This window comes from Montipora capricornis, chromosome 3 (genome assembly GCF_036669925.1).
Source record: "Montipora capricornis isolate CH-2021 chromosome 3, ASM3666992v2, whole genome shotgun sequence".
NCBI lineage: Eukaryota > Metazoa > Cnidaria > Anthozoa > Scleractinia > Acroporidae > Montipora > Montipora capricornis.
This window is the reverse complement of record NC_090885.1, coordinates 23,270,463-23,295,462: the sequence shown is the minus strand read 5'-3', so window position 1 is coordinate 23,295,462 and position 25,000 is coordinate 23,270,463. Positions and strand designations below refer to the sequence as shown.

At 39.9% G+C, this 25,000-nt stretch overlaps 2 protein-coding genes across 3 annotated transcripts in view; one reads left to right on the top strand and one right to left on the bottom strand.

Annotated features, from left to right (window-relative positions):
* The window catches only part of LOC138042590 (uncharacterized), a 24,177-nt gene extending 20,634 nt beyond the window's left edge, over positions 1 to 3,543 (bottom strand). Inside the window, exons 1-2 of the mRNA XM_068888535.1 lie at positions 3,417 to 3,543; positions 1,387 to 1,776 (exon numbers count right to left, since the gene is read on the bottom strand). Of these exons, the coding sequence (XP_068744636.1) occupies positions 1,387 to 1,776; positions 3,417 to 3,543 (517 nt within the window). The remainder of the gene's footprint in view (positions 1 to 1,386; positions 1,777 to 3,416) is intronic.
* Positions 3,544 to 3,641: 98 nt separating this feature from the next.
* LOC138042589 (uncharacterized) overlaps positions 3,642 to 25,000 on the top strand; it is a 37,084-nt gene continuing 15,725 nt past the window's right edge. The window contains exons 1-4 of one of the 2 annotated variants that reach the window (XM_068888534.1): positions 3,642 to 3,766; positions 8,650 to 9,063; positions 15,834 to 15,982; positions 24,930 to 25,000. The exon at positions 24,930 to 25,000 is cut by the window's right edge and continues 104 nt beyond it. In XM_068888534.1, coding sequence (XP_068744635.1) covers positions 3,652 to 3,766; positions 8,650 to 9,063; positions 15,834 to 15,982; positions 24,930 to 25,000 — 749 coding nt within the window. In that variant the 5' untranslated portion in view covers positions 3,642 to 3,651. The remainder of the gene's footprint in view (positions 3,767 to 8,649; positions 9,064 to 15,833; positions 15,983 to 24,929) is intronic. The other variant, XR_011131037.1, reaches the window with a different exon arrangement.

The window sequence follows — 25,000 nt, the reverse complement described above, 5'->3', positions numbered from 1 at the left end:
ATACCATAATTATACTATTCGTTTGTCCCTCCAAAATTTTACATAAGCATTAATATTGCTCTTATTTTCTCTTGGGACTTACAATGGTCCCAAGAGAAACTGGAAACAAGGCTCATGCAAAATTTTGGAGAGACAAATAAAGCTCAGTATGGCATTTTTGATACTGTCTAATTTCAATAACCCAAGTGTTTGAACTGTAATCCAAAAATTATAAGCTACCATATTTACACGTGTGTATAAATGACCCCCATTTTTGATGGCAAAAAAAGCAATTTTTTAGTTTCTTTGTTAAATGTTCATGGGATACTAATCTCGTATTCTTAGATTTCTGGAACTGTGGATACACATTCAACAAAAGTTCTTAGAAAATCGAACACGTAAACCTAATTAAACTAACTTGCTTCATTGTTCAAGGATAAAGCTAGGGCTTTTAGAGGATAAGCACAACATCACAGAAGCAGCAGGAGTCAATCTTTGAAAATGACTTCAAAAACGATGCAAAATGTGCAACTGGTTTAATCGTAGTTACTATTAAAACAAGGAATGATCTACTGTAACAAATTGGCCTACAATGAGCTACAATGACCTACAATGATTTACAATGACATACAATGACCTACTACAATGATCTACAATGACCTACATGCAGATACAAACACAGATGTGCATCTGCATTTTGCATTATGTGTTTCCTGCATGCATGTTTTGAACACCGTACTTAATAGTCCTGGGCCCACTTGTTCGAAAGCCGATTAACTTAATTAATAATCCAGGATTGGCGTACATCTTTTGTTTCATGTTTTCAATTCTTTGGTGAAAGCTTGTTTTGTTTACTCTTGTTTTTCAAGATTGACTTCTTCTAATGTATTAGCAGCATTGAACAGCATAATTGGGAGTAAAGAAATACATTTAAACTCTTTGGTAAAAGTTTCTTTTGCTTACTCTTGTGACTTTTTTTTCAAAATTGACTTCTTCTAATGAAACGCTTTGCCGAATATCAGCATTGAACAGCATTTGGGAGTAAAGAAATAAACTCCTTGGTTAATTTTTAATCTAAGCATTAATTGGCTCTTGAACAACCAGGCCCAGATGTTTCCCACGACTTCGTCCGAGGAAACATCAGGACTCTCAAGAAAACAAAACACTTAATAGGAACCTTTAGATTGGAGGAGGAGGACGAAGTGCGCATGCTCAGAACAGAAAACTTGTACTCATAGTTATCCTTGTCCTCCAATCTAAAGGTCTCTAATATCGCTGAACTGCACTGCATTTTAAAAGTAATACAATCATGCAACTGCGTACATGTAGGGAAAGACTAAGGTTTGTTTAGCGACTACATGAAAAGTTACTACTACGCTACTACATGTATGATTCACAGATACTCACCTAAGTCAAAGTATGTCCGTCCTATGCATGTCATATTGTAAGAGGAAGTATTCTGTGTCTTCACACTTGCAATGAACCACAATGCAAAATATTCATTTTCTACCATTCCCAATGAATTGCAGTTTGCCGTGCTGTTACAAATTATGCAACTCAGAGATCTCATGATACCAGATGCACTTGACTGGTTTTTTACAAAACAACAATTATCTAGACGGCGAGCATGACTGATGGCTTTATCATAATCTTCACAAGAATCAGTTGTGTCATCATACAGCAACTGGTAGTGCACAAGTCCCTCTAAAGGAACAGTCTCCATCGAGACATTAACCAACACAGGCAGAGGCCAGCCAAAACGAAACACTTTGGGGTTTTTTGGCTTTGGTACGAGTACTGCAACAATAAAAAGTACAACAATAGAGAAAGAATCAAGGGCAAATTATTATTCTCCACTATTCTGATTTTAAGAAATCATTTCCAGAATGGGTATTAACAAATTGACCAAAAAAAGCAGACCAAGAGCTAGGTCTAGCTAATGCTAAGGGCAAAGTAACAGTTAAGGTGGTGTACATAAGCATGCAGTGTACATGTATCTTTTTCATCTGCAGCCCACGTGCACCTTCAATAATTCTTTATAGGGTAAGGGATGGCAGAAAGCCTACTGCCCCATATTATTTGAAGTACACAGTTTAAACAATAAAATCCTGGGGGGTCACCCAGCTGCTAGCGGTGCCTTTCTTTTACTTGTTCGATTTTGGCATTCTTGAGAAAGCTGGCTCTCCATGAAACGAGTAAGATCTTTATTGCGCATGCGCTGCATGCTGCCAGGTTACAGTTTCTAGCCCAGGCCTAATATGGTAATAGGCGAATGCTTGCTGCAAATTTTACTTGTTTGCTCCCTGCAACATGTCCTCTGCTTGTTGTCGTTTTCCTGAAGGAAAATCGGTTCACGAACCAACAAAAACTGTTGCTTAATTCGCCTGAAATGCCAGTAAAATTTGTAACATTAGGAAAACAAAGGATAAAAATTTTCATGTTGCCTTTGTTGTGGAACAAACTTGTACAGAGCTGGAAGTACCTGTCCTATAACTTAATTATAATAATTTATAATGAGTCATGAAAGCCTTTCCAAGAAAATTGCCCAGCTGGCGTCAAGAATAACTGGTGTTGGCTTCGAGCAGTTTTCATAGTACAGCAGGCTCAATTATTATAACAATCGGTTTTATCACTAAACGGATGCTCACACTGGAAAAACCAGTTAGACAAGAGAAAACAAGATTGACTAGTCCAGAAGAGTTGACACGATTCAGGCAGAGCCTTCTTTTCTCCTGACCTCAGTAAAGAAAAAGACAAAAGGAGGCTCTGCTTGCAGGGTGCTGTGAGTTAGAGAGTGAAGAGTCAAGCTGGAACTGATGCCAAACCAGTGAAATTCTCACCTTTAAAAACACCAGCATCCAATCAAATACGTATTAATAAATTTTTAAAGGCTATATAATTTTAAATTATAGCCTTTACATAATTATAGTCCCTGTCTGGTCGACAAAATTTGCAAAGGGACATTACACTTTTTTTCCAGTCCCTTGAAAATACCTCCATTGTAATGAAATTAATTAACTCTTTTCTAAACCAGTGATATGATCTTCTCCGATACACTATATACAGTTTGTCCAATATGGCGACCAATTACGGAATCGCGAGACGTCGCACGAGAGCTAGCAGTGATTTGTGCCTTTTTTCGCTGGTTCTAAAATTTGCGGGACAATTAATAAATCACCGCATGTAAAGAAGCTACCTTGAAGCACAGATCACAACCAGCAGCTTATCTCGATCGTTGAATTTGCCTTTATAAAACATCTCGCATCGTGACAAATGCAGTAGGTGAGTAGTTTGTGGACTGTCACAAGGGAAAATCGATGACCTTTTGGCTGTAATTTGAGACATGGACACCGTTGTCGGGCGATCAAGTTTTAAATTTCATGTGACACGTTGTGCATTTTTCACGCAATGGTTAGGCCAAATCTGAGCATTCTTACCTGAAGCGACACAAACAGCAACTCCACACGTTGTAAGGTAAAATAGTGGGTAAAAATTTAAGATCATGTCGCTGGGAAAGGCTGAAAAGCCCCTTCCACGTTCGAGGAGGTGCAGTAAAGTATGCATGTATGTAACCGGAAGTGGTTTGTCTTCGAATTTCCTCGTCTCTGATTGGTTGATTTTGTGCCGACTTCAGCGTCAAGCATATAACGAAAGGAATAATTTACTTTCGGGATGATCTTTTATATGGTAATGAATGATATGTGCGCTCTTGCTGGTGTTGCTTTGTTCGTATCTGTTGGAGCGTTGACGTGTGTAAGCGTAAACAGTAGTGTGACAAAGAAGACAGGTAAAAAAAGTCTTACTTTCTGAGGGAGTTTTGTGGGGTTTGGCTATTTTCCTGCGGCAAATCATAAGCGCGATTCATGATCACTCGAGGCGGAAATCGATGGTTTCAAAAATATGATATACAACGGAAATGAATGGCCTCCGTTTTCGTCCTTGATCGCGTAAGACATTGAACATTTTAGCCACCTTTTTTATGACATTGCATGCTGTACAGTACTTCTGCATGCATACGTAATCTTAATTTACTTTATAAAATTTGAAAGCTTGAAGTTTGATCAGAATGTTGGTATGATGAGATCGAATTACGAAGCTTGCTCCGACTTGATGTACTGGCACCCAGCTCGCAATTTATAATGTAGAATATGAAATTATATATTTAACCTTAAAATTTTTTATATAACGATGGAAAGGCGGCCAGTTCTCTCTCCTGTCATCATTACTTCCTTTCATGTGACTGCTCTTTCGGCATGCTTCTTGCATTCTAGCTAATTTCCTAAGTCATACTATCATTTTCGAGCTACCATTTTCGAGCTACCATGAACGGCTAATTTTTTCCCCGTTTTTCAGCGCTTAAAACATTCAAGTTTTTAGACAAACTGTCAACCACAGGCAGACCACCGTCTGTCTGAAGAAAAAAAAACAGATAAACAATGCGGTGGCTATAATTTGCTCCAATATGCAGAATTTAAAGCAAATGATTCAATAGAAGGTTGAAGAAAATGTTAACTGAGTGATTTGTCATGTTTTTTTTTTGCTGTCCTGTGCTGTTTTTTAAAAGCAATAATTTGCAAGATGAATATTTGACCTTGGCGGTTAGGATCTAAACAAGGAGACAAGGCAGGCAGCAATCAGCCGCCGGCGCCTGACCCAGTCCACTTTAAGCTGGAACTGACGCCAAACCATTGAAATTCTCACCTTAAAAACACCAGCATCCAATCGATTAGAGATTTCCCCATGTACCTTCACCGAATTTGAGCTTCCTCTTCCAAAAATTCACTGAGAAAGGCTATCCTGAAAACCATAATAAAGCTTTCTCAATATGATTGGTGCAAAATTCTCGACCAAAGGAATTTGACGTATGCACGCCGATTCAAATCCACCAATCAGCGTATCGGCAGAGTTGTAGTTTTGAACTGTCAATGGTCGCGATATGCTGATTGGTGTATCTGAATCAACGCGCATACCTCAAATGCCTTTTGTCGAGAATTTTGCACTGATCATATTGAGAAAGCTTTATTATGGTTTTCAGGATTGCCTTTCTCACTGAAGTTTCAGAAGAGGAAGCTCAAATTCGGTGAAGGTATGGGAAAATCCCTAATCGATGGGATGCTGGTGTTTTTAAGGCAAGAATGTCACTGGTTTGGTGTCAGTTCCTGAGCTTAAAGTGGGCTAGGTCAGGCACCGGCGGCTGATTGCTGCTTGCCTTGTCTCTTTGTTTAGTTCTTTATAACCACCGCTCGAGGTCAAATATTCATCTCGCAAATTAGCGCTTAAAACAGCACGGGACGGCGAAAAAAAACATGACACAACATTCAGTTAACATTTTCTTCAAACTTTCATTGAGTCATTAATTTTGCTTTAAATTCTGCATATTGGAGCAAATTATATCCACCGTATTGTTCATCTCTATTTTTTCTATAAATAACAGAGGGTGGTCTGTCTATGATGCAACTGGCAAAAAACAGTTCGCTTGATTGCGTCCATGCTCTAAGCCCTTTCATATTATAAGCCATTTAAGTTCGCCATGGCAGGATTTGTTGACATTCAAACATGTAGTCGATGCAAAGTTTTTCAAACCTGTGTTCACGTGCAGAAACACACGCGGAGCTGTCAAAACTTGACATGTTCACACTCTAACGTTAATAGTCCATTTTACAGTTGTGTGCTTAGTTACCTGGCCTATAAATGAAACTGAGGCTGGAGTTGACCTTGTTTTGATAGAAACCTCACTGCTTTTCATATGTAAATTCTTACTAATTGTTATATTTACCCGTGTATAAGTCGACCCCCCAATTTTGACAGCAAAAAAATCCATTTCTTAATTTTTTTGTTAAATGTTCATGGGATACTAATCTTGTATTATTCGATTTCTGGAACTGTGGATACGTCACAACAAAATCAGGGCCTCAAGCGCTTATAGTTTTGTGGTTCAGCAGTTGTCGTATATGCGGGCATTTTGTCCTTGAGTTTCGAAAAAGTTCTCAGAAAATCGAACATGTCAACCTCAAACTAACCTGGCAACAGTCTAGTGACGATGCTTGCACGCAAACACGAGGTATTGCCCCAGGCTACTAATAAGCCATTGAACGATCACGTTTTATTTGAAGAAACAGAAATGCCTTTTAGAGCTTTCCGCTTTTGGAAACGAAAATTTCCAGTGTCTACTTCATATTTGTGCTTGTGAGTATCTTCCAACATTTAGAGTTGAACAAATCCTTTTTCATTTCAACTAGAATTGCTTACATTCATTTTGAAGATTTTTGTCCACTGTGTTCGTTATGCCCAAGACAACATTATGTTAATTTTGAATTAATTATTTAGCTGGAACTTGGCTCTAAATCTTTGACCCGTGTATAAGTCGAGGGCGATTTTTGGAGCTTCTTTATTTTGAGGCCATAAAAGGTTGACTTATACACGGGTAAATACAGGTAGCATGACAACAACATCATTAACATAAGAAAAGGAGGGAGGTCTGTATTACGACAAGGTTAACACCAGCCGAGCCTCACTTTCATTTAAAGGCCAGGTAACTACGCACACAACTGTAAAGAAGTCTATTCGATGCAATTTAAGTAATTCCCTTGAAAATGACGTACGCACTATCCAGATGTTGGTCAAACTTGGCACAATTGATATTCATGCACAGGACATTCAAAAACTGCAATAAAATGATGGAGTCACAGTGCTTGTTTTCACGTGGCCTGCCCTTTAATTTTAAGTGTTTTTACTGAATTACACGAGAAGCATTCCAAACTTAATCAACTGGAAAAAATGTTGTTATATAGGTAAAGCTACTGAATATTACTGAAAACTTGAGCCTACTTGTTTGTCCAGACTAAAATCTTTCTGTAAAGTGATTTCAAATCACTCAATCTTGCAAAGCAATGCATTCAAATTGGGCCGCTACATCATCACCTCAAACTCAGTGTCTGGCTCCAAATGCAGTTTCACAGCATTTAATATATATAAATACTGCAACTTCTACTATCCAACTGTTTTTCTCCTTAAAATATGATTGTTTTCCGTGTACGTACCCACTACGAATACATAACATCATTAAAAATGGGGATCGTTATTCTCGTTCAGGAGAAAATAGCGATTCCTTGACAGATTAAGCTTGGCGTCAATGAAAAGCTGCCATTTTATCAACGTGTGCGAGCTAATGCGTGCGTTAATGACTCAAGAAATTATGCACAGTAGGGTTGTGCAATGCAAAACCAGGGAATCACCTTAAAAACGCGACAGTTTGTCTAGACAAACGTCAATGTTTTAAACATGGAAAAAAGCAAAAAAAGTTAGCTGTTCATGATAGCTCAAAATGGAAGTAAAAGAGCCATTGCCTGCTGTGCATGTGGGGGAGAGGTGGGGAGGGGAGGGGATGGGGTAAATTCATTTTAGGCCACCACATGGTTGCCCACTAGTGTAGGGGTATACAATAATTACCTGTAGCAGTAACTGTGGTACCTTTTCCCAGGGTCTTTCACCTCCCCACCCCAGGCCAGGAGCCAGAGGAGACCCTGGTTCAAGCTGGTTACATGTCTTAGTGACAAATTTTCCAGCTTTGGAGGGGTCCTTGCTTTTTTGCATATTGTCACTGCTGGTATTATTCACAGCCAGACAGAAGCTTGATGGGTAATGGCTGAAGCTTGAGTAGATCTGGTGCTATATTTTTCAGCAATCTGGTGGGTAACAGGACAGTTCAGCTAAGCAAGGGGAAATCACATTCGTTATGATGATTCAGGAGTGACTACATTATAGATGTGCTGTCTTTTACATTATTCTTCCAATTTCAAAGATGTTTCTTCACATGATATCACAGTTCTGATTGGAAGTACGCAATTATGTGGAATTACTTACTGAGTATATTGTGTAATCATTGTACAATCATGCATGTACACATGTTCCTGTGAGCAAGTCGTTGTATCCCTGTTTTATTTGGATTTTCCATCTTGCCTTTTCTCATACCTCCTCCCCTTCCCTCCCTTCCCCTCCCTCATTTACTGACCAATGCAATCAAATCAGCATTTCTACAAAAGAAACCGTTTTTTTCTCAGTTCACATGAGTATACTACACTTTAAAAGCTCTCTCTCTTGATGCTCAAAGTATATTTAACTTTTGAGGATCAATTGTTTGAGGTCATATGCCAGTTTCTCTATCTTCAAGTATATATACGGTAGTTGTAAAGGATGAGCAAAATCGTTTGGCATTAGACAGCAAAATCAACAAGTGTCACTCTTAAACCTTCTTTTTAACCAAACTACATTCATTTAATGTTGCTATAGTTAATTTTGTTGTGGGCTAATTTTAAGTAAGCAAATAAAATAATATTAAACTTTTCTTAAGCTAACAGTAAGCCATCATAAGAACATTCTGTTATAATTAATTTTTTGTGATGGAGAATAGAAAAAAAGTGACATGTTTAAACTACCGATGTGAAATGATTAATTTTCTATTAGAAAGATCCACTTCAGCAGTTTTAAAGAAGCATGAAAACAAACTCAGGCTTTGAACAAGATTGGCCCCACAAGTTAGACGGTTGCCATCTAGAGAAAAATCAATAATAATTTATTATAAAAAAAAGTGTGATTTGTCCTACATGTACAGCACCAGTGTTTCTTAGTAAGGTATTTTGTAGATCTTCATTCCTTTGAAATTGCTTGCAGGAAAGCCAAATATGGGGCGAGGCACACTGGATATTGAAAGTGTCTTTGGAAAGCCAGTGCAGGAGCTAACTGTGAAATGGACAGCATTGCAAAGTAATATGTCGAGGTACAGATTGTTTGTGGGTCGAATGGTACCGTACCACTGCCGTATATTGAAAAAGGCAATTTGTATTCGGGTTTCAAGAAAAAAGGGTGAATCATTTTCGTGTTACATTGGAAAGGATGTTCTGGGCCAGTTATTTCAGTGGCATGAGTTGACCGAAGAACGGGCTTGTGTAAAGGATCAACATACATGGTGTGATGGCTTTTGTGTCAACCTGACGAGTCAAACTTATCTTGGTACAAAGGCATGTGATGCACAATCGTGTCCTCTTGTTTCTTCATATTTTTCTTGGTGGCGTTTATTACTTGAAGGTAAGGTTTACTGTACAACTCTTTCAACATTCGTGTAACAGAATTTCATGCAAAGATATTCTGCAGTATAGTGATCAGTTTTGATACTATCATAGTGTATGCATCAGTGTTCTCTGTAAGCTGTGGCGAAAATTGTCATCTAGTGGTCTTGGAAGCGCCGGCTACTCACAGGGGAAAAAAAATTAAGTGGGATAATAAATCTGTCGTATTTGTTTCTGAACACGTTTGTTCCATGCATAAATAAATCGTTGATATTTATGTGGGGGAGTGGGGAGGGGGAAGGGGGGAATCATGGGGTGGGCCAGGGCTATTTTTTCCAGAGAAAAGGGATGGGCCAAAAGAGAATTTCACGATGACTGGGCGGGGTTGCTATCACAGAATTTTCCTCCAAGTTCATTGTAGACAAAAAACTGGTGAAGAATTACATTGAGCACTTGTCGCAACTGCAAAGTGTCAATGGGATCTGTAAGCAAGAGCGAAGAAAAGAAAACTAGCAAGTTCAAGCCTTATTAAAGAGATGTACATTGCTATGACTGGAAAACACTTGTAGAGAAGGGGGAGCTTGACACTCTGAAAGTCCCGGAGTTGGACAAATACATTGAACGTAATAAACGAAAATCGACAAAATCAAGCGAATCACACTATTATGAAACTTCAAAGGAACCTACATTTTCTTCAAGCGTCAGTGTTGGTGAGGACAGTGATGAGAATGACAGTGACAATGACCTTGTTTTGTGTGATGAAAGTGAAAGCGAAAGTGAATCAGATGATGACAGTCATACTGTAACAATACAAGAAGGCACATCAACAAGAAGTGGCCGCAGAGGACGCCGCAGAGTAGGACACTGGTCCACAAGATATGCTGATTTCGCTCAGTGAACAGGAACTCCTTATAGAGGTATAGATTGAAGGGGGCTTTGGGGTGGGTCACCTCTTATATAAAGTTATATGGGGGTGGGTCAAGAATTAACTAATGAACTTAAGGGGGTGGGTCACGTTTTTTCTTTCATGCTAAAACAAAAAAATCCCCCCCCCACCCCCCCACATAAATAATGACCGGTCCCTAATATAATAACACATACTAAAATCTTTGTGGCCTTAATATTCGTTTCAATAATGTCCGGCTGGTTTTTGAAGTGGCGTGTTTTAATAATTATGTACCCAGAATAAGAAGATTAGTTTTTTTCTTTTCCTGCGAGTGGGAATATTCTTGCAGCCACACGTGGGCTCCAATCCGTGACCCCAGTGCAAAAAAAAATGAAGCAAACAAAGCAACAATCACTGTTCTCTGCCTGGAATAAATGACCCAAAGAAGGCACAGAAAAAGGTAACTTAAGGTTGATTTTTCTTTCATTCTGAGTTTAAAGGTTCGCTATTTATAGCTGCAGGAAATACGTGGATTACTTGCATGAGTACATGTAATTCAATTAATCTTTTGTAGTGGATGCGAGCGACAGCACTTTTCCACAAGTGGCAGGTGGTGGGTGGCAATGAAAGAAGTAAGATAATCTCATCAAACTGGTATTTGCAATGCAACGTTTCTCATTTTCTGAAACGTTCAGAAAACTTTCCAACATTAATATTAGCATAGATGCCCAAAATGTTCCAGTGAAAGATATTTTTAGCTGGTTTCCAGTCCCTAAAATTCAGTTTTAGACCCACTAAAATATGGCTCAAACATAACATTTTATAGCTTCGTTGAATGGAGCATTTTTGTGTAGAAATTCCAATCCATTTTTGTTTACGTCAGTGGTTAATAAACAATTGGTCTTGCATTGTAAGTAGCTAATTATGCGTGGAAAATTTTCCTGTATGTGTATGACCAACATGCATGTTCACAACCCGCAGGCATGTGACACACGTTGAATGCGTGTTTCACAGTTTCTTTCATTTAATAGGCCTTATCACGGTTTTCGACGGGTAGGCAAAGCGGTCAGAAATTACAGTGTTTGTATGGGAATCCGATTGCAAATAACTTCTTCCAAAATTGAATTTTTCACAATTTCTGAATCGCAACGTTAAAATACTAGGTAGAAGATTGTATTCACCAAGTTTGAAGGATGTAGCTTGGCTAGAAGATGCTCAGTTAATCTTTTGAATTTTCTACATATTTGTCTGTAAATTTGGCTGGGTAGACAAACGTCTAGACGCGGTTCGCGGGAAAAAAATTTAAAGACAAATGTATGGAAAATTAAAAAAAATTAGCTCAGGGACCTACAGGAAAGCTACATCTTCAAACTTGCTGAATACAATCTTCTACCTAGTATTTTAACGTTGCGATTCAGAAATTGTGAAAAATTCAATTTTGGAAGAAGTTATTTGCTATCGGATTCCCATACAAACACTGTAATTTCTGACCGCTTTGCCTACCCGTCAAGATGGCGTCGAAAACCGTGATAAGGCCTATTTGGTAACGGTGGCAACAGGAGGTCAGTTTTAAAAATTAAACACAATTTTATTTTTAACAAAAATTAATTGTGTTCAAAAGGTTCAATAAAGGAATTAGGCATTATTTGGCGGACCTGTAGAAAAAGGTGACAGCCAACGCTACTGACATCTCTGTAAACCCCCCCCCCCCCCCCCCCCTGTTGGTCGTTTGGGATCGCAAATCAGGCAACTTATATAGCGAGATCATTGGAATGAGTGAGGTCTATGAAAAAATACATTTTCGATCTTTTAACAGTAACAGTTAATTCAAATAACACTAGTAGAAAAATTATCATTTTTGGACATATTTTCACTAGCCTATTGTGACTATTTCCAAATGTTTCTGCTCTTTCTTTGGGTGTCCTATAAAATCTCAATAACTTTCTGTCAAATCTGCAAACTTCAAATTGCTGCGGATCATACAGAAACATACCTGCCAACCCCCAGAGTACAAAAATCTGGAGACATAAGATCTTTGCATTGTACATGTAAGAATACTAATAATATCCGAATACTCTCCGAAAATCACCCAAAGCCCTTCCGAATGTTCCCGACGTTTCTCGGTTAGAACAGCAATTGCTATTGTTCCCATAACCGCGCCAACTTTCTACCACGTATTGTGCAATTTGATTGGCTGATTTCTGACCAATTACGGTGCTTGTTAAATATAGCCTATATCAATTTGATTGCTCCGTTTTACGTTTTCCGGACCAGAACAGCTCAAATGAGAGCACTAGAATCTACTTCTTGTTTTATTTTCCTTTTTGACGTCTCGAAGATAACGAAATTAATGAAAAAATGTTGAAAAAGGCCAGTGTAGGTATTTCCCGGGAGATTTGGTGCTCTAACCGGGAGACCGGGAGATTTGATGAAAAACTTGGAGACTCCCGGGGAATACCGGGAGAGTTGGCAGGTATGCAGAAAAAATTAAACACATCTTGCCCAATTGGTTTCCAAAATTTGAAAACTACCACTCCTCCCCTCCACCCGTATTTTGGTTGTACGTGGCATTACACATTGCAGCGAACAGACCGGTAGGAAGCTTATCTTTATGCGTGAAAGTGATATATGGAGCAATTTCCTTGCCAGGGAATGAAAAATATTAAATATACCCTGATGAAATGCATAGGAGAATAATTTAAAAGAGATTTATACAACTACTTGTTCGCAGAAGTGCTATTCAGTGTCTTAACTTTAAAAAAATTCATTATTCATCTCTTCCTCGTTACTCGCCACCCACCACCTGCCACCTGTGGAAAAGTGCTGCCAGGATGCGAGCCGTCAAGGTAAATTCTTGTTGAACAAACTATTATCTGAACAATGCATCAATAAAAACATTGATGTTAGCAACGAAAAAAAGTAAACATCCAATTTGAGAACTGGCCGTGCTCAGTGTGTTCTTCAAGCTGTAGTTCAACCGCTTCAAAGACCTGTGCACGTGAAATATAAAAAGTCATTTAGTGGTGAAAGACAAGTAAAAACTGTAGAAGTCATTCAAAATATGACTTCGCTGACGCTTAAGACGGGTTAGAAGTTGCAGTTTTTAGTAGTATCTGCAGTACTGTAAATTTTTATCTCACGGACGAAACAGAAACAAAAATAACTACTGTCTTAAGTGTAGAACACTGAGCTTTTGATGTAAAATCCAGGAACAGGTTTCCATTCACGGAAAACTGTCATCCGTTTAGTCTTAGTTAGTTTTAATCTGTATAATTAGTCTCTGAGCTACATGGATCACTTCACGTTAGGGACTAGTCATTGTTTATGTAGAGGGGCGATGGGAGAAAAATAGGGGGGCCAAGGCTATTTTAAATTAGGAAAGAGGGGGGGCTGTTGTTTTTTTCTGGTACAAAGATAGGGGGGGGGGGGGGGTTCATATATGATGCAGCAAGATTTATAAGAAGTCAATTCAAGAAAGTTAGACTAGTGAACCAGTTGGATAGGATGTAGTACTCTGATCTTATTCAGTAATTTAATACCATGACATTTGTTGTGTCCTCAACATGTGAATTGAAAACAAACCACAATAACATTGTTTGTAAAGCCAGCCAGTGGAGAAAGTCAACTTGAATCTCGAAGGAAGCACCAAATCCTTCATACCGTAATGCTGACCTCAGTTTAGCAGTTCAAAGTAGTTCACTAACTATAGACAACTTTTACAACTCAAATACTGCTATTGATTAATCATGTCAAATGTGATTTTAACAAAAACAGTGCAGTAATATAAAAACTTGAAATAAGTTTTTCTTCCAAGTATGACAGTTCCTAAACTCCACGCTCACAGTTGGAAACATCAAAATGAAGGACACTTGATTGAGAGTTAAAGTACATGTATTTACCATAGCAAGCATCATTATCGCTACTCAAAAGATAATTTTTGTTCTATTTTCTCTCTTTCGATTTTTGTTTCCCATCTCTTTTTTCTCTCTTTGAATATAAAGTACTCTTCAAATGCACAGTCAGTCAATAATACATGTGCGGTTCAAAGATCCTTGGCAAAATTGCTGGTCTACATGATACACTGATTTTGTAATTTAAGAGGTTAGTCGAAGGTTATCAAAAATCATCTAATAATTGTATAATTATGTGCTAGTAAGCTTTCAATAATTATTATCACTGGCCTTATAAACATCTAGCCAGTAGATGCGAGGTAGTGGCTTCTGATAGGGTGCGGAAAAAAATTAAGGATTACACGGGAATTTTTGGCCATATTATGCTGAGACATGCGTTGATTATGCGGAAATTACATCGGATTATGAGGAAATTTAAACAAGTTATAAAACTAATAATTAGGCCCGCCCAATGTATTTACATGCTTACGGTAAATCCGTAATCGAAATTGCAACCAATACAATCGCATTTGTGACTGAATTTTTGCCCTTAGGAGTCATCAATTTGCAACCAGCTCTCACCGTTGAAATAAAAGGGTTAGCAGTTGGGATTTTGCCGCAACTTTTGGTAAAATAAATAAAGCGATAAAAAATTATTTTGTATCTCGTCATGAATTTTGTTTCAATTTGGAGATAATGGAGCAAAATCCATTCCCTCGATCATTGACTTAGTTTCTTATCAGTCACATCATTTGCTGAAGTGTAACTGTTTCTCATCCAATGGAAAGCATTGTAGGAACAAAAGCTAGTGTCCAGGCTCATTGGCGAAAAAATGCGCGGAAACTGCTTACGATCTTTCTTACGAACTTTCATCTTGCGAACGAAATGGTGTGTTTTCTTCAATGTTCAGGAAAATAAGCGTTTCAAAACAGTCAATTTCTTCGGCTTTTATGTTTTTGAGGATGTTAAGGAGCTGCTTTATCACTAATATCAGGTTTTTCTTCTGTTTTTTGTGGAAAATATGCGGATCCGCATCGCCGCATCCTGTCAGATGCCATGCCTTAATGTGCATAATTACATGGCATCTTTTTCCCAGGGGAGGCCCCCCGGACCCTCCTTTCCCAATGAGAGGAAAGTGACCCCCCTCCCATAGCTACCTGACACACTGCAACTTCTAAACTACTAGTACTGTTGTCTGCTTGAATTATTTCTCCTTCTACCATAAATTTTTTGGAGAACCCTGATGCATCTGATTATACTTTTCCAATACATACTGTATCGTCATAATAATTCATTAGAATAATATTTTAAAGCGAGCTGCTGCAAAAGTTGATAATTTTTCCTGAACTTTTATGGTAATGTGACTTGTAGTTGCAGCCTTTTGCAACTTAGTACATCACTTATATTCCCTGAGCCATTAGTTTGACTCTTGGTGACTAATTAATAATTGTGACCCTCCACAGGAAAACATTGAATAAGGTGATTGCAGATGCACGGCACGCTCCTAACATGTTCGCACACTACTTGTCTAACATGCTTTAATAGCGTGCGCATATGCAGGAAAAAACAAAAGAAATTGAGCATCCTGTTTCTACCTTTTGTTAATGGTCTGTTAACACGGTAGACCTTTAAATTTTGTTTTAACACGCAAGTTTAATACGGTATATTCCTTTGTCCAGGTATTTTTTAGGTCAGTGAGGCCACAGTCCATTCATTGTTTTACCAAATTGAATACAGAAAGTATCGTAAACTTTGAAAAAAGCTTAAATCTTGGGCCTAAAAACATTTGTTTAGGCCTAATTAGGCCTAAGGTTGGCTTTTATGCATGTTTAGGATACTTTCTGTACATGTATTGGAAAAACAATGACCTGTGACCTGTGACCTGTCAATGTTTTCCGATGGAGAGTCACAATTGCATTTATTCAATCGCCTAAAAGAATTACATTACCAAAAGGTGGCAATTTCAGATCATTCCATGCATGTTTTAGCAACTGCTTTGTTGTCATGTTGTAGCAAAGTGCCAGAGTCCCCGAAATCTGAGTGTGACATTTAGAAAGGATCATACAATGGTGATTAGCTGGCTGCCTCCACCACTGGTTTGGAAAAATAGTACAATATACTATGTACTATTTTACAATGTTACAAACATTTTGAATGAAACGGTAAGCTAAGGCATTACGCCGTGAATATTCATACCAAAATTTTGTATAATTATGTAAAACTGATTTATAATTAGGGGCTTCAGTTTTATGCAATTCATGTAGTCAAAACCTTGCAAATAATTATGGCTGGTGTACAAATAATTTTATAATTAACAATTAAATTGAAAGTATTATGATGGTGGTATGAAGGGTCTTTAACCCAATCCCATAGACTCCTTGGAATAACACCTAATAGATTTTACTCCATCCAATGCCAGACAATTTTAGTTGTTAGTGGGGTAGGGGGTTCAGGAGTTAAGGGTGTACAAATTAAGAAACAAAGTGCGATGTGGACAATAATGATCAACATACTTACCCACTAAGATGGCAGATCAACAAGATTTTAATGTAAACCGACCTGCATGTGATGTCAGCACACCACGAGGTTGTGACAGTGTTGCACAATATCGTCACATCCTCCACTTTTTGAAAATAAATAATGATAACAAGTAACACCAGGAAACGATGAGTGGCAAAACGGCACTAAGACAAAAGAACAATTTGATTAACAGCAACGTTTAAGGGGAAATATTGCAGTGTTTTTTTTAACGTGAGGGAAAAGAAACAAAAAGGTCTCCAAAGTACAGTTTAAGACCTGACATAGTCTTTGATCTTTCCTGGTGCTTTTATCATTGTGTCTGGAATGGGTCTGCATCAGAGAGTGTGGTGGACTTCTCTCCCAGTGGGCAGCTGACTAGGGGTGATGTAACATTCTTCTTTCCTGCCAGCACGTGACTTGAAATGGGCTGCACCCTGGTCTTTAAACTCATTAACAATAGATGAGCTTGGGAGCTGGTGCCTTAAGGATACGTGGAGCCAGGTAGAGCTGTAGCAAGAAAAGGAGGTATCCATGTATGCAATCAACTGATGGCCTGAGAGGGTAGCCAAGAGCCATAAAACCATTGCCTCTGAAAGTAAGCGCCATAGCCTAACGAACCAAGTGCATCTGAGGTAACCGTCAAGTCAGTAGCTGTGGACATGCATGCCAGGGAATACCAAAACGCCACACCATGTCAAGAGAATAGGATTAGGAAGCATTACCACCACTGGAACTCCAAATTAAATGAACTCATGATTGATACAAATAGGGTGGTCCTTATTGCTGAAGCATAACAAGTCAATCACCCTGCAAAGAAAAGTTCTACCTAGCCATACCACCTTGGCGGCATGGTGTAAAGGACCAATCAGGGATTCAGTTCTGCACCGACGACAAGAGATCGAGCCAGGAGTTAAGTAGCTCCCTCAGAGGGTTAAGCGTGTCCTCCGGGAGATGAGCCACTTGATGAACTGAATCCAATTCAATTCCCAGAGCCGTCATACAGGTAGTGTGGCCCACACGCTTGTCAAGGTGGAGAGTTGGTCCCAGCCTTTTGCAGACAGGGAGAGCAGTACTAAGGTTGGAAGTGCATTGGTGAGATTGGGGGGGGACATGCAGTAATAAAGTCATCTAGATAGTGCAAAAGGTCTGATAAATGATGCTTGCTCAACAGGATCCACTCAACCATGTCAGCGATGGAACTAGAAATGAATGGTGCAGAACGAAGACCAAAGGGCAAGGCGAGATCCACATAAATTTGCCCCTGCCACTTCATTCCCAAGAGCAAACGATAGTCTGGATGAACTGCTACGTTCCGATATGCTGCCTCAACGTCAAACTTAGCCATCAAGGCCCTGGGTCCATAACAGGAAACCATGTGAATGACTTGATCAACGCAATTATGTTGGAGGGTAAATCCGGGTCGATTCCATCATTCACACTAGCGCCCCCTGGGGAAGATAGGTGCACAATGATCTGCCATTTCCCCGTCTGCCCTCTTTTGGGAATTACCCCAAAACTGCTGATGTGGAGTAAAGGGAGGAGTGGTGAACTAAAGGGACAAGGGACCCGCCACCCTGCCTAAAGACACTTCGTTGGCTAGGTACATGTACTCATCCACGATTTGAGCATGCTGGAGAGCAGGCGGCTTAGTCCTCTTTGCTGACTTAAGCCTATGAGCACAATGGAAACCCAGGTTGAAACCAAGTTGAAGGCCCTGAAGGACATACAAAACTATCGGCTGGTTGGGATGGGAGGCTGATTCCCGTGAAAATTCTGCCACACGAAGGGGGATGACGGCCCATACAGGGGGAAGAGCTGAATCGGCTAAGACAAAAAAGCGAGAAAATACCCAAGAAGTGGAAATCGCACGCGAAGGAGAAGTGGACAGGGTGGCAAATGCCAAGCAGACACAGAAAATTGTGAAGACAATTTTATTTGAAAATATTATTATTATTATTATTATTATTATTATTATTATTATTATTATTATTATTATTATTATTACTGTTATGTATTTCCAAAGGCAATGCAGGTGCCCGGGCACTCTTTTTTTTTTGGTTAAAACCGAAGGCAACGAAGCAGAAGACATTTTGGAAACTGAGATAAGCTGAAACAGAGTGAACATTAATATGTCGAAAAAGAAACGATAGGGGTGACTGTTTCTTCAGTTTCAATTCTAACACAGACTTCTAGTGGCAGGTTTACCCATAATGCTGATGCAACAACATGAAACCAAATGAGGAAAATTTGAACAAACAAATGGCAATGAACAGCAGTAAAGCAGAGTCTTCAATGTCGTGTAGTCGTCGAGGTGGGTGGCGCGGTGACGGGTGGGGATGGAGATCCATCTCTATTGTCGCTAGTAGAACGGGTATCAGAAGGCTGGGAGCACTCCTGGGCACGATGAGGCCCGGCACAAGAACTGTAGCAATGTGCAAAACAGCATGAGGCGGATTGAGCAGAGCAACGCCCTCTATTCCAAAACCCTATTCCAGTTCCCAGCCCCTCCTGGCAGTTCCCAATGGTCGCGTTGCACTGATTGGTAGATTCGAATACTTTAGACTCAAATGCTTCGAATTCCTTCGGTCTGGTTTCTGGCACCAATCATGTTGATAAAGCTGTATTATGGTTTTCAGGATTGCCTTGCTCGGTTAATTTTCGAAAGATGAAGCTTAAAATAATCTGGCGAAAGTATGGGGACATCCCTAATAGATCGGATGCTGGTGTTTTAAGGTGAAAATTTTACTGGTTTGGCATCAGTTCCAGCTTGAACAAGACAAGGTCACCAGCCGGCAGGTAGGTACTGCCTCCCTTGTCAATTTTCTTGACTCTAACTGGCGTTCCAGAAAACATCTCTCAAAATGACGCCATAAACACCTCGGAACAGCCAAAAAAACACAACACAGGAAGCAGTTGAAACATTTGTTTGATCTTTCATTGAATTTTGCTTTCAAACTTTATTGCCGAGCGAATTGCAACCGCCGTAACTTTCTTCTGTATATATCCTTCTCCAGATCAATAACAACAACACCAACTGAGGGTGGGTTGGAGCCCTGTGGTTGAGAGGCTTGAAAGCCACCGCCAGAAGCCCAAAAGGTGGGCGTGGGATCGCTTAAGTTCGAAAGCTGAGCGGGAACGCCCCAAAGGATGGCGGAGTTGTTTGCGAACTCGTAGCCCCCAGTCTCAGCTTGCTGGAGCAAAGAAATGGCTGAAGTAGCAGAAGACAAAGCGGATTTGCCCTCAGCTGCTGGGGCCAGCTTCACAGCATTGACCATCGTAACCAGAAAGGCCAGGTCTTGCAAGTTGTAGCGACAAAGAACATGATGCACAAGTCTGTTTCTTCCTCCTGTGCTGTAGGTAGTGAAACTGGAATCCCCTCAACAAGGAACTCTAGTCATGACAAGGCATTTATTAAGAAGTCAAACATCTTTTAATGGTTGCCCCAGTGCTGGCCTAATTCGGCCAGAGAATTTGAGCAAACCCCTTACAAAGAGACACTTATGAGTCCCGAAATTCCCGACAAGCCATGGCAAAAGATTGCAGCAGATGTCTCCACCTTCAAGAACAAGGGGTACCTGTCACTCTATGTTACAGGTCCAACTTCTGTGAAATAAGAAATTCTGGGGCATTGATCACACAACCAACTCTCCACCACAACCGCCAAGCTAATAGGGACTTTAAGCAAATCGCTATGGCTGGCGCTAATATCGCTGCTGGAAGAAGATTTTCCCCAAAATGAGACACTGCGCATGTACGTTGGTTGCATCCAGCCATAGTGTCAAATCTGACTACGCGAGTCGCGATGTTTTGCCGTAGTGGCTGGCTACTACGTCGGGTTTATTTCGCTTCTCTGGCCCTTTTCAACGGACATCTCGGCATTTTAAGAATTCCATTGGATACTATATCCTTTAAAGTCAATTTAAGTCAAGGATTGTGTCAAGGTTGCCTCCCATAAGCTTGTAAATCCGTATCACGATAAGCCGTTTTAGCAAAGGTGTTGGAATGGCGAAGCTTTTGCTCAGAAGTAATCTGTTCGTCCTAGCAAAGCGAACAACGGCCATCGTTTCAGCGAAGGCATTTGACTGTAAGAAACAAAATAAAAGAGATTTTAAACTCCTTAGCCCATGCATGCATCTTTCCTTTGCTAAACTTGAAATTTAGCAAACCACCGAAACATAGTCTCCCCAGACCTTTTCAGTCACGGCAGCGGTAGTAGCACCAGCCATAGTGATTTGCTTAAACTCCCTAATGGCAAGTGCAAAGCGGCTGTGAAAGTTGCCAAGTAGATGATCCGTAAAACAACCAAGTCAAGTCCAGATCAGTATTTCACCCTGCTCAACATCAGGAATATGCACACACAAGGCGTGGACGGCAGAGCTCGGCACAAAGACTCTTGAGAAGAACCAGAACCCTGCTAGCTAATTCTCCTTGTGCCAGGAGGCACACAAGGCCCGAACCTCTTCTCTGCTAGCAACCACACAATTTCTGCTCGAGCCCAGGAATTCAGTTAACCCTCTCGAATCTATGCACCTTCGTTCGAGAGAGGTGAGCGAAGTAGTATAACCACACTGCTCGTGACCTCCTTATTCTAAAGCCCATTGATACTGTCCACATGAAACCATTTGCACTAGGTTAGAAGTCTTGGGACAAGGCCCAAGTTACCAGGAGGCTTGGCAAAAGATCCTATGAAATTCAATCAGCTGGCACAACCTTCAGATGCAACAGACACTACCTAGTCCAGACATCTAGCAGGGTCACCTCGTGATTCATAAGTGCAGTTTGGTTGCTTGCAGTTACTTGCAAAGTCAGATGTAGCTCGCCTACCATTGACTTGGCTTAGATTTTTCTGCTCTTTTCACGATGGCCGCTCGTCAAATAAACAATAGCTTATCTGCTGACTCGTTTCAGAATCTTCCCAGTCTGCTGAGACGGAACCTGCTATTTCCATCGCATCCTCGCCGACTCAAGTTTCGTCCCCATCTGCTCCGAATGTTCCCAGACAATGACATCATCAGCAATGCAGCAGACGCCCTCAAGGCCTTGTAGTGCTTCATGAGCCCTTTTCTGAAAATTTTGCTGCTAACGGTTAGACCAAATCGAAGGCTAGCGGTTATGCCCAAATGGGGTTGCAAAAGTGGTTAACAAACTTGATTCATAGTCAAGTTCACAGTGCAGGTAGCCAGACGTCAGGTCACATGTTGAAAACTTGCAAACGAACGTTAGTTCAGGCAGGAAATCATCTAAGACTTGAAGTTTGTAACTGTCATGCTTTAACACTTCATGGAGGGGTCCAGAGTCAATACAGATGCAAATGCCAGATTTCTTTTTTCAAATACAGAGATCTGGGTCACCCAGTCTGTCGGCTCATCAATTGGGACCATTATCGACTCATCAACAAGTTGCTGGAGCTCAACTTTAACTGTATCTTTTGTAGCTGTAGGAGGGGTGTACGCACAACGCACTACTGGGGGTGGCATTATCATCAACGGTCAGGTGGACTTTCTTACCGGGAGTGTCCTTGAAGGCGGCAGGAAATTGCTGAATATACTGAATATAACTGTCACAAGCTGTGGAAACTCCATCAACTACTTTAAAATTCCCATGATAGTTCACTGTGAATTCAGGGTTTCTGATATTTAATTTATGCAATGTTGCGATTTTGCAATTGTTATTAGTGACTGGGTTTTTTACATGAACTTTGAATTTTCCGAGACACAACCAGAAGAAGAAGCATAGCACACTTGTAGTCATTAGGTTGGTCTAGAAGGCCTGTAATTTTACAGTATTCGTCCAATCTTTGCTTAACGTGATTCCTCAGTATTGCACTGCGCATCCTGTACTGTGCACATGGTGTGTCACCTAGGGGTGTAAATTATGATCTTGAAAACAACGACTCGATTAACGTTTTGAGTCGATGTCGTTTTAAGTTGAGTGAAACTAAAAAACGAAATAAGCGAGTATTAACGCAGTGTTCCATATGCCCTAGACTTTCTACCTATCAGGTGTTTTTTCAAATGTTACCTTAGAAACCCTCTCATTTAGCTACCGCAAAATGTATGTACCCTGAGCCAATGAAATAACGCACATGTTTAGTATCAGTACAGGCACCAATGGGGTAAGATTGGCCAATTATCTCTCTTAAGCAAGCGCGGTGACACGGACAGTAGCATGTTTGACCATACAGACCAAACAAGTTTGATTTCGTCTTCTAAGAAAGCACAGTGCCAAGGGGTGTAATGAAGGAGATTCCAGAGATGCTCCCAGGAAGGAAAGGAAAGGCAAGGAACTTTATTTAAGTGTCTAGTCATTCTAGCGCTGGAGCACTAAGTTGGGACACTGTAAACTGAAATTACCAATTGACACAAATCAAGTCAAATGTTGGCTTTTGAGGAGAGGGGAACCTGGAGTACCCGGAGAGAACCTCCCGGTGGAGAATAAAGAACCAACAAACTTCTCAGACCTACGACCCGCTGGAGATGATTTCAATAGAAGTAGATTTATCGCATCGTGATCAGAAAAAGGTTGACCGACAGTTCTAAAGGTCATTTTAATACTCAGTCAGGCGAAGTGAAAACATGATGGACCGAACGATCGGTAATCAAACTCAGACGAACGTTTGATTACCGAAGTGTTGTTCGATAGGACAATTTTCACATCGCATGATAGGCACGTGGTCTGTGGAAATTCAGTCTTAAGGTCAAATCACTGCTAGCTTTCCCCTTCCCTTTTCACCTGGCTGGATCCGGAATGGTACATTTTCTGTCTGTTTACAGTCACAACAAAGATCATCGATCTTCATCAATCATATAAGCCATTTCCTTTCAACACCCACAGTACACCAGGGGAGAGCATGAGTAACCGTGAGTCATTGACATAGACTTTATTCCCATTCAAGAAAGGCTGATAGTGACTATACCCTACGTGTTTTACTAGTTTCCGGCGTCAGTTGGAGATACCTTCCGAACAAAATTGCATCGGATTGGTTCGATTTTGTTCGATTGAGTTTGATTGGATTTTTGTTCGATTAGATACCCCGGGAATTTAAAAGATGCGAATTTGATTGAGGAAAAAAGAAGATTAAGGTAGGCAACGTTTTCTGAAAATTCTTATTCACTTGAAAAGCAGAGAATCCTAATTCGACAAAACATGGTTCAAGCTGGTGCCCGGAGCTGACAGGGCTGGAATCGGATATTCTATTTAGCAGGAGACAGTTCGGCTGAGAAAACAACTTCTCAGTGTTAAGGCCATGAACAAGACAGCAAAACGTGGTGAGATCAGTTATCAACAAATGTCAACTATTGTAGCGAGCTGCCAATTTAAGGAATGATACAGGAAGAGATAAAAAAGTATTAGCAGTTCTGTTTTTTCCGTCACTTTTTGGGTGTGGAGTAGAAGTGACAACTGCAATAATCACTGACAAGGTTTTCCTTACTCCCTTACCGCCATGTAACAAGCTAGAACAAGACATGGACGCACCAAGAATTGGTGGATCAACAAAATTTATAACTTGTAAATTAAGCTGTGATGTCAGCAGGCCACAAGGTTGTGACTGTTTCATGCAATATTGTCATAACCTTTAAACCAAAAGTAAGATGTTGACATACATGTATCGTATTTATGAAAGGAATTAATTTTGTTGTACAGCACAGTATGCTAAACAGAATGATACCGTAGTGTCCTATGGCCAGGATAGATGGTTTTCACAGTGACATCATCAAATTCAAAAATCAAAATTGTTTGGACTACTGGATTTTTATCTAATATACAAGGTTGCAATTGAAGATGATGTAGAAATAAATCTTTTTACATGTTACCAGTTCGGGAACGTTTTTGTTTTTGAATTTCCAAATAATTGTCACTTTCTGTGACACCAGACACTAAAATCTTTGTTTTTATTACAAAAAAGTCTCTTGTTCCAATTCTCCACAGTTTAAAAGCTTGAAGTTTATTAGGAGACGTGTTTATACTCATGTACACGTACTGTCTACGAGTGAAAAGTAAGCACTGTCGTGGTAACATGAGTTCCAGATGTACAATATGTTCTGCACAGACCTCAGACATCTTGGCCTTTATCATTGTATGGCTTCGAATATATTTTTGTATGGCATGACAGTGAAAACCAGTAGTGATCTATGATTATTATAATAACTATAGCTTAAAGCACAAATTGCTCAGTGTGTGAATAAAGTACAGTTATATACATGAGAAGACTTGAATCGTCAAATTCAGCTTGACACTAGAGTTTTCTTCCCATTATTAACCCTTTAACACATGAAAGACCACCAATTGACGAGTAAAATCGTCAGGCGTTAGACAGAGTAAAATCTACGAGTGACCGCTGGGAGTTTCAGGGTTAAAGGACGCTTTCATGACAAAAGGTCGCTGAAGTTAATCCCTGCCAGGCAGGGTTGGCGTGTGAATGAGTTATAGTTATCGTTATTATTATCGTAGGAAATTAACTCACAAGGGAGCCACTTGACGTCTTTTAGCCCAAATTACATGTACCATATTGTGCTAAAGTGGACACATTATCATCATCATCATCATCATCTTATTCTGTTCAATTTTCTTTGTGTATTCATTTTGCAGATTTTCCAAACTGACAGCTTTGACATTGGCAAAAACAAACTAAATTACACACTGACTAATGTTCAGTCATT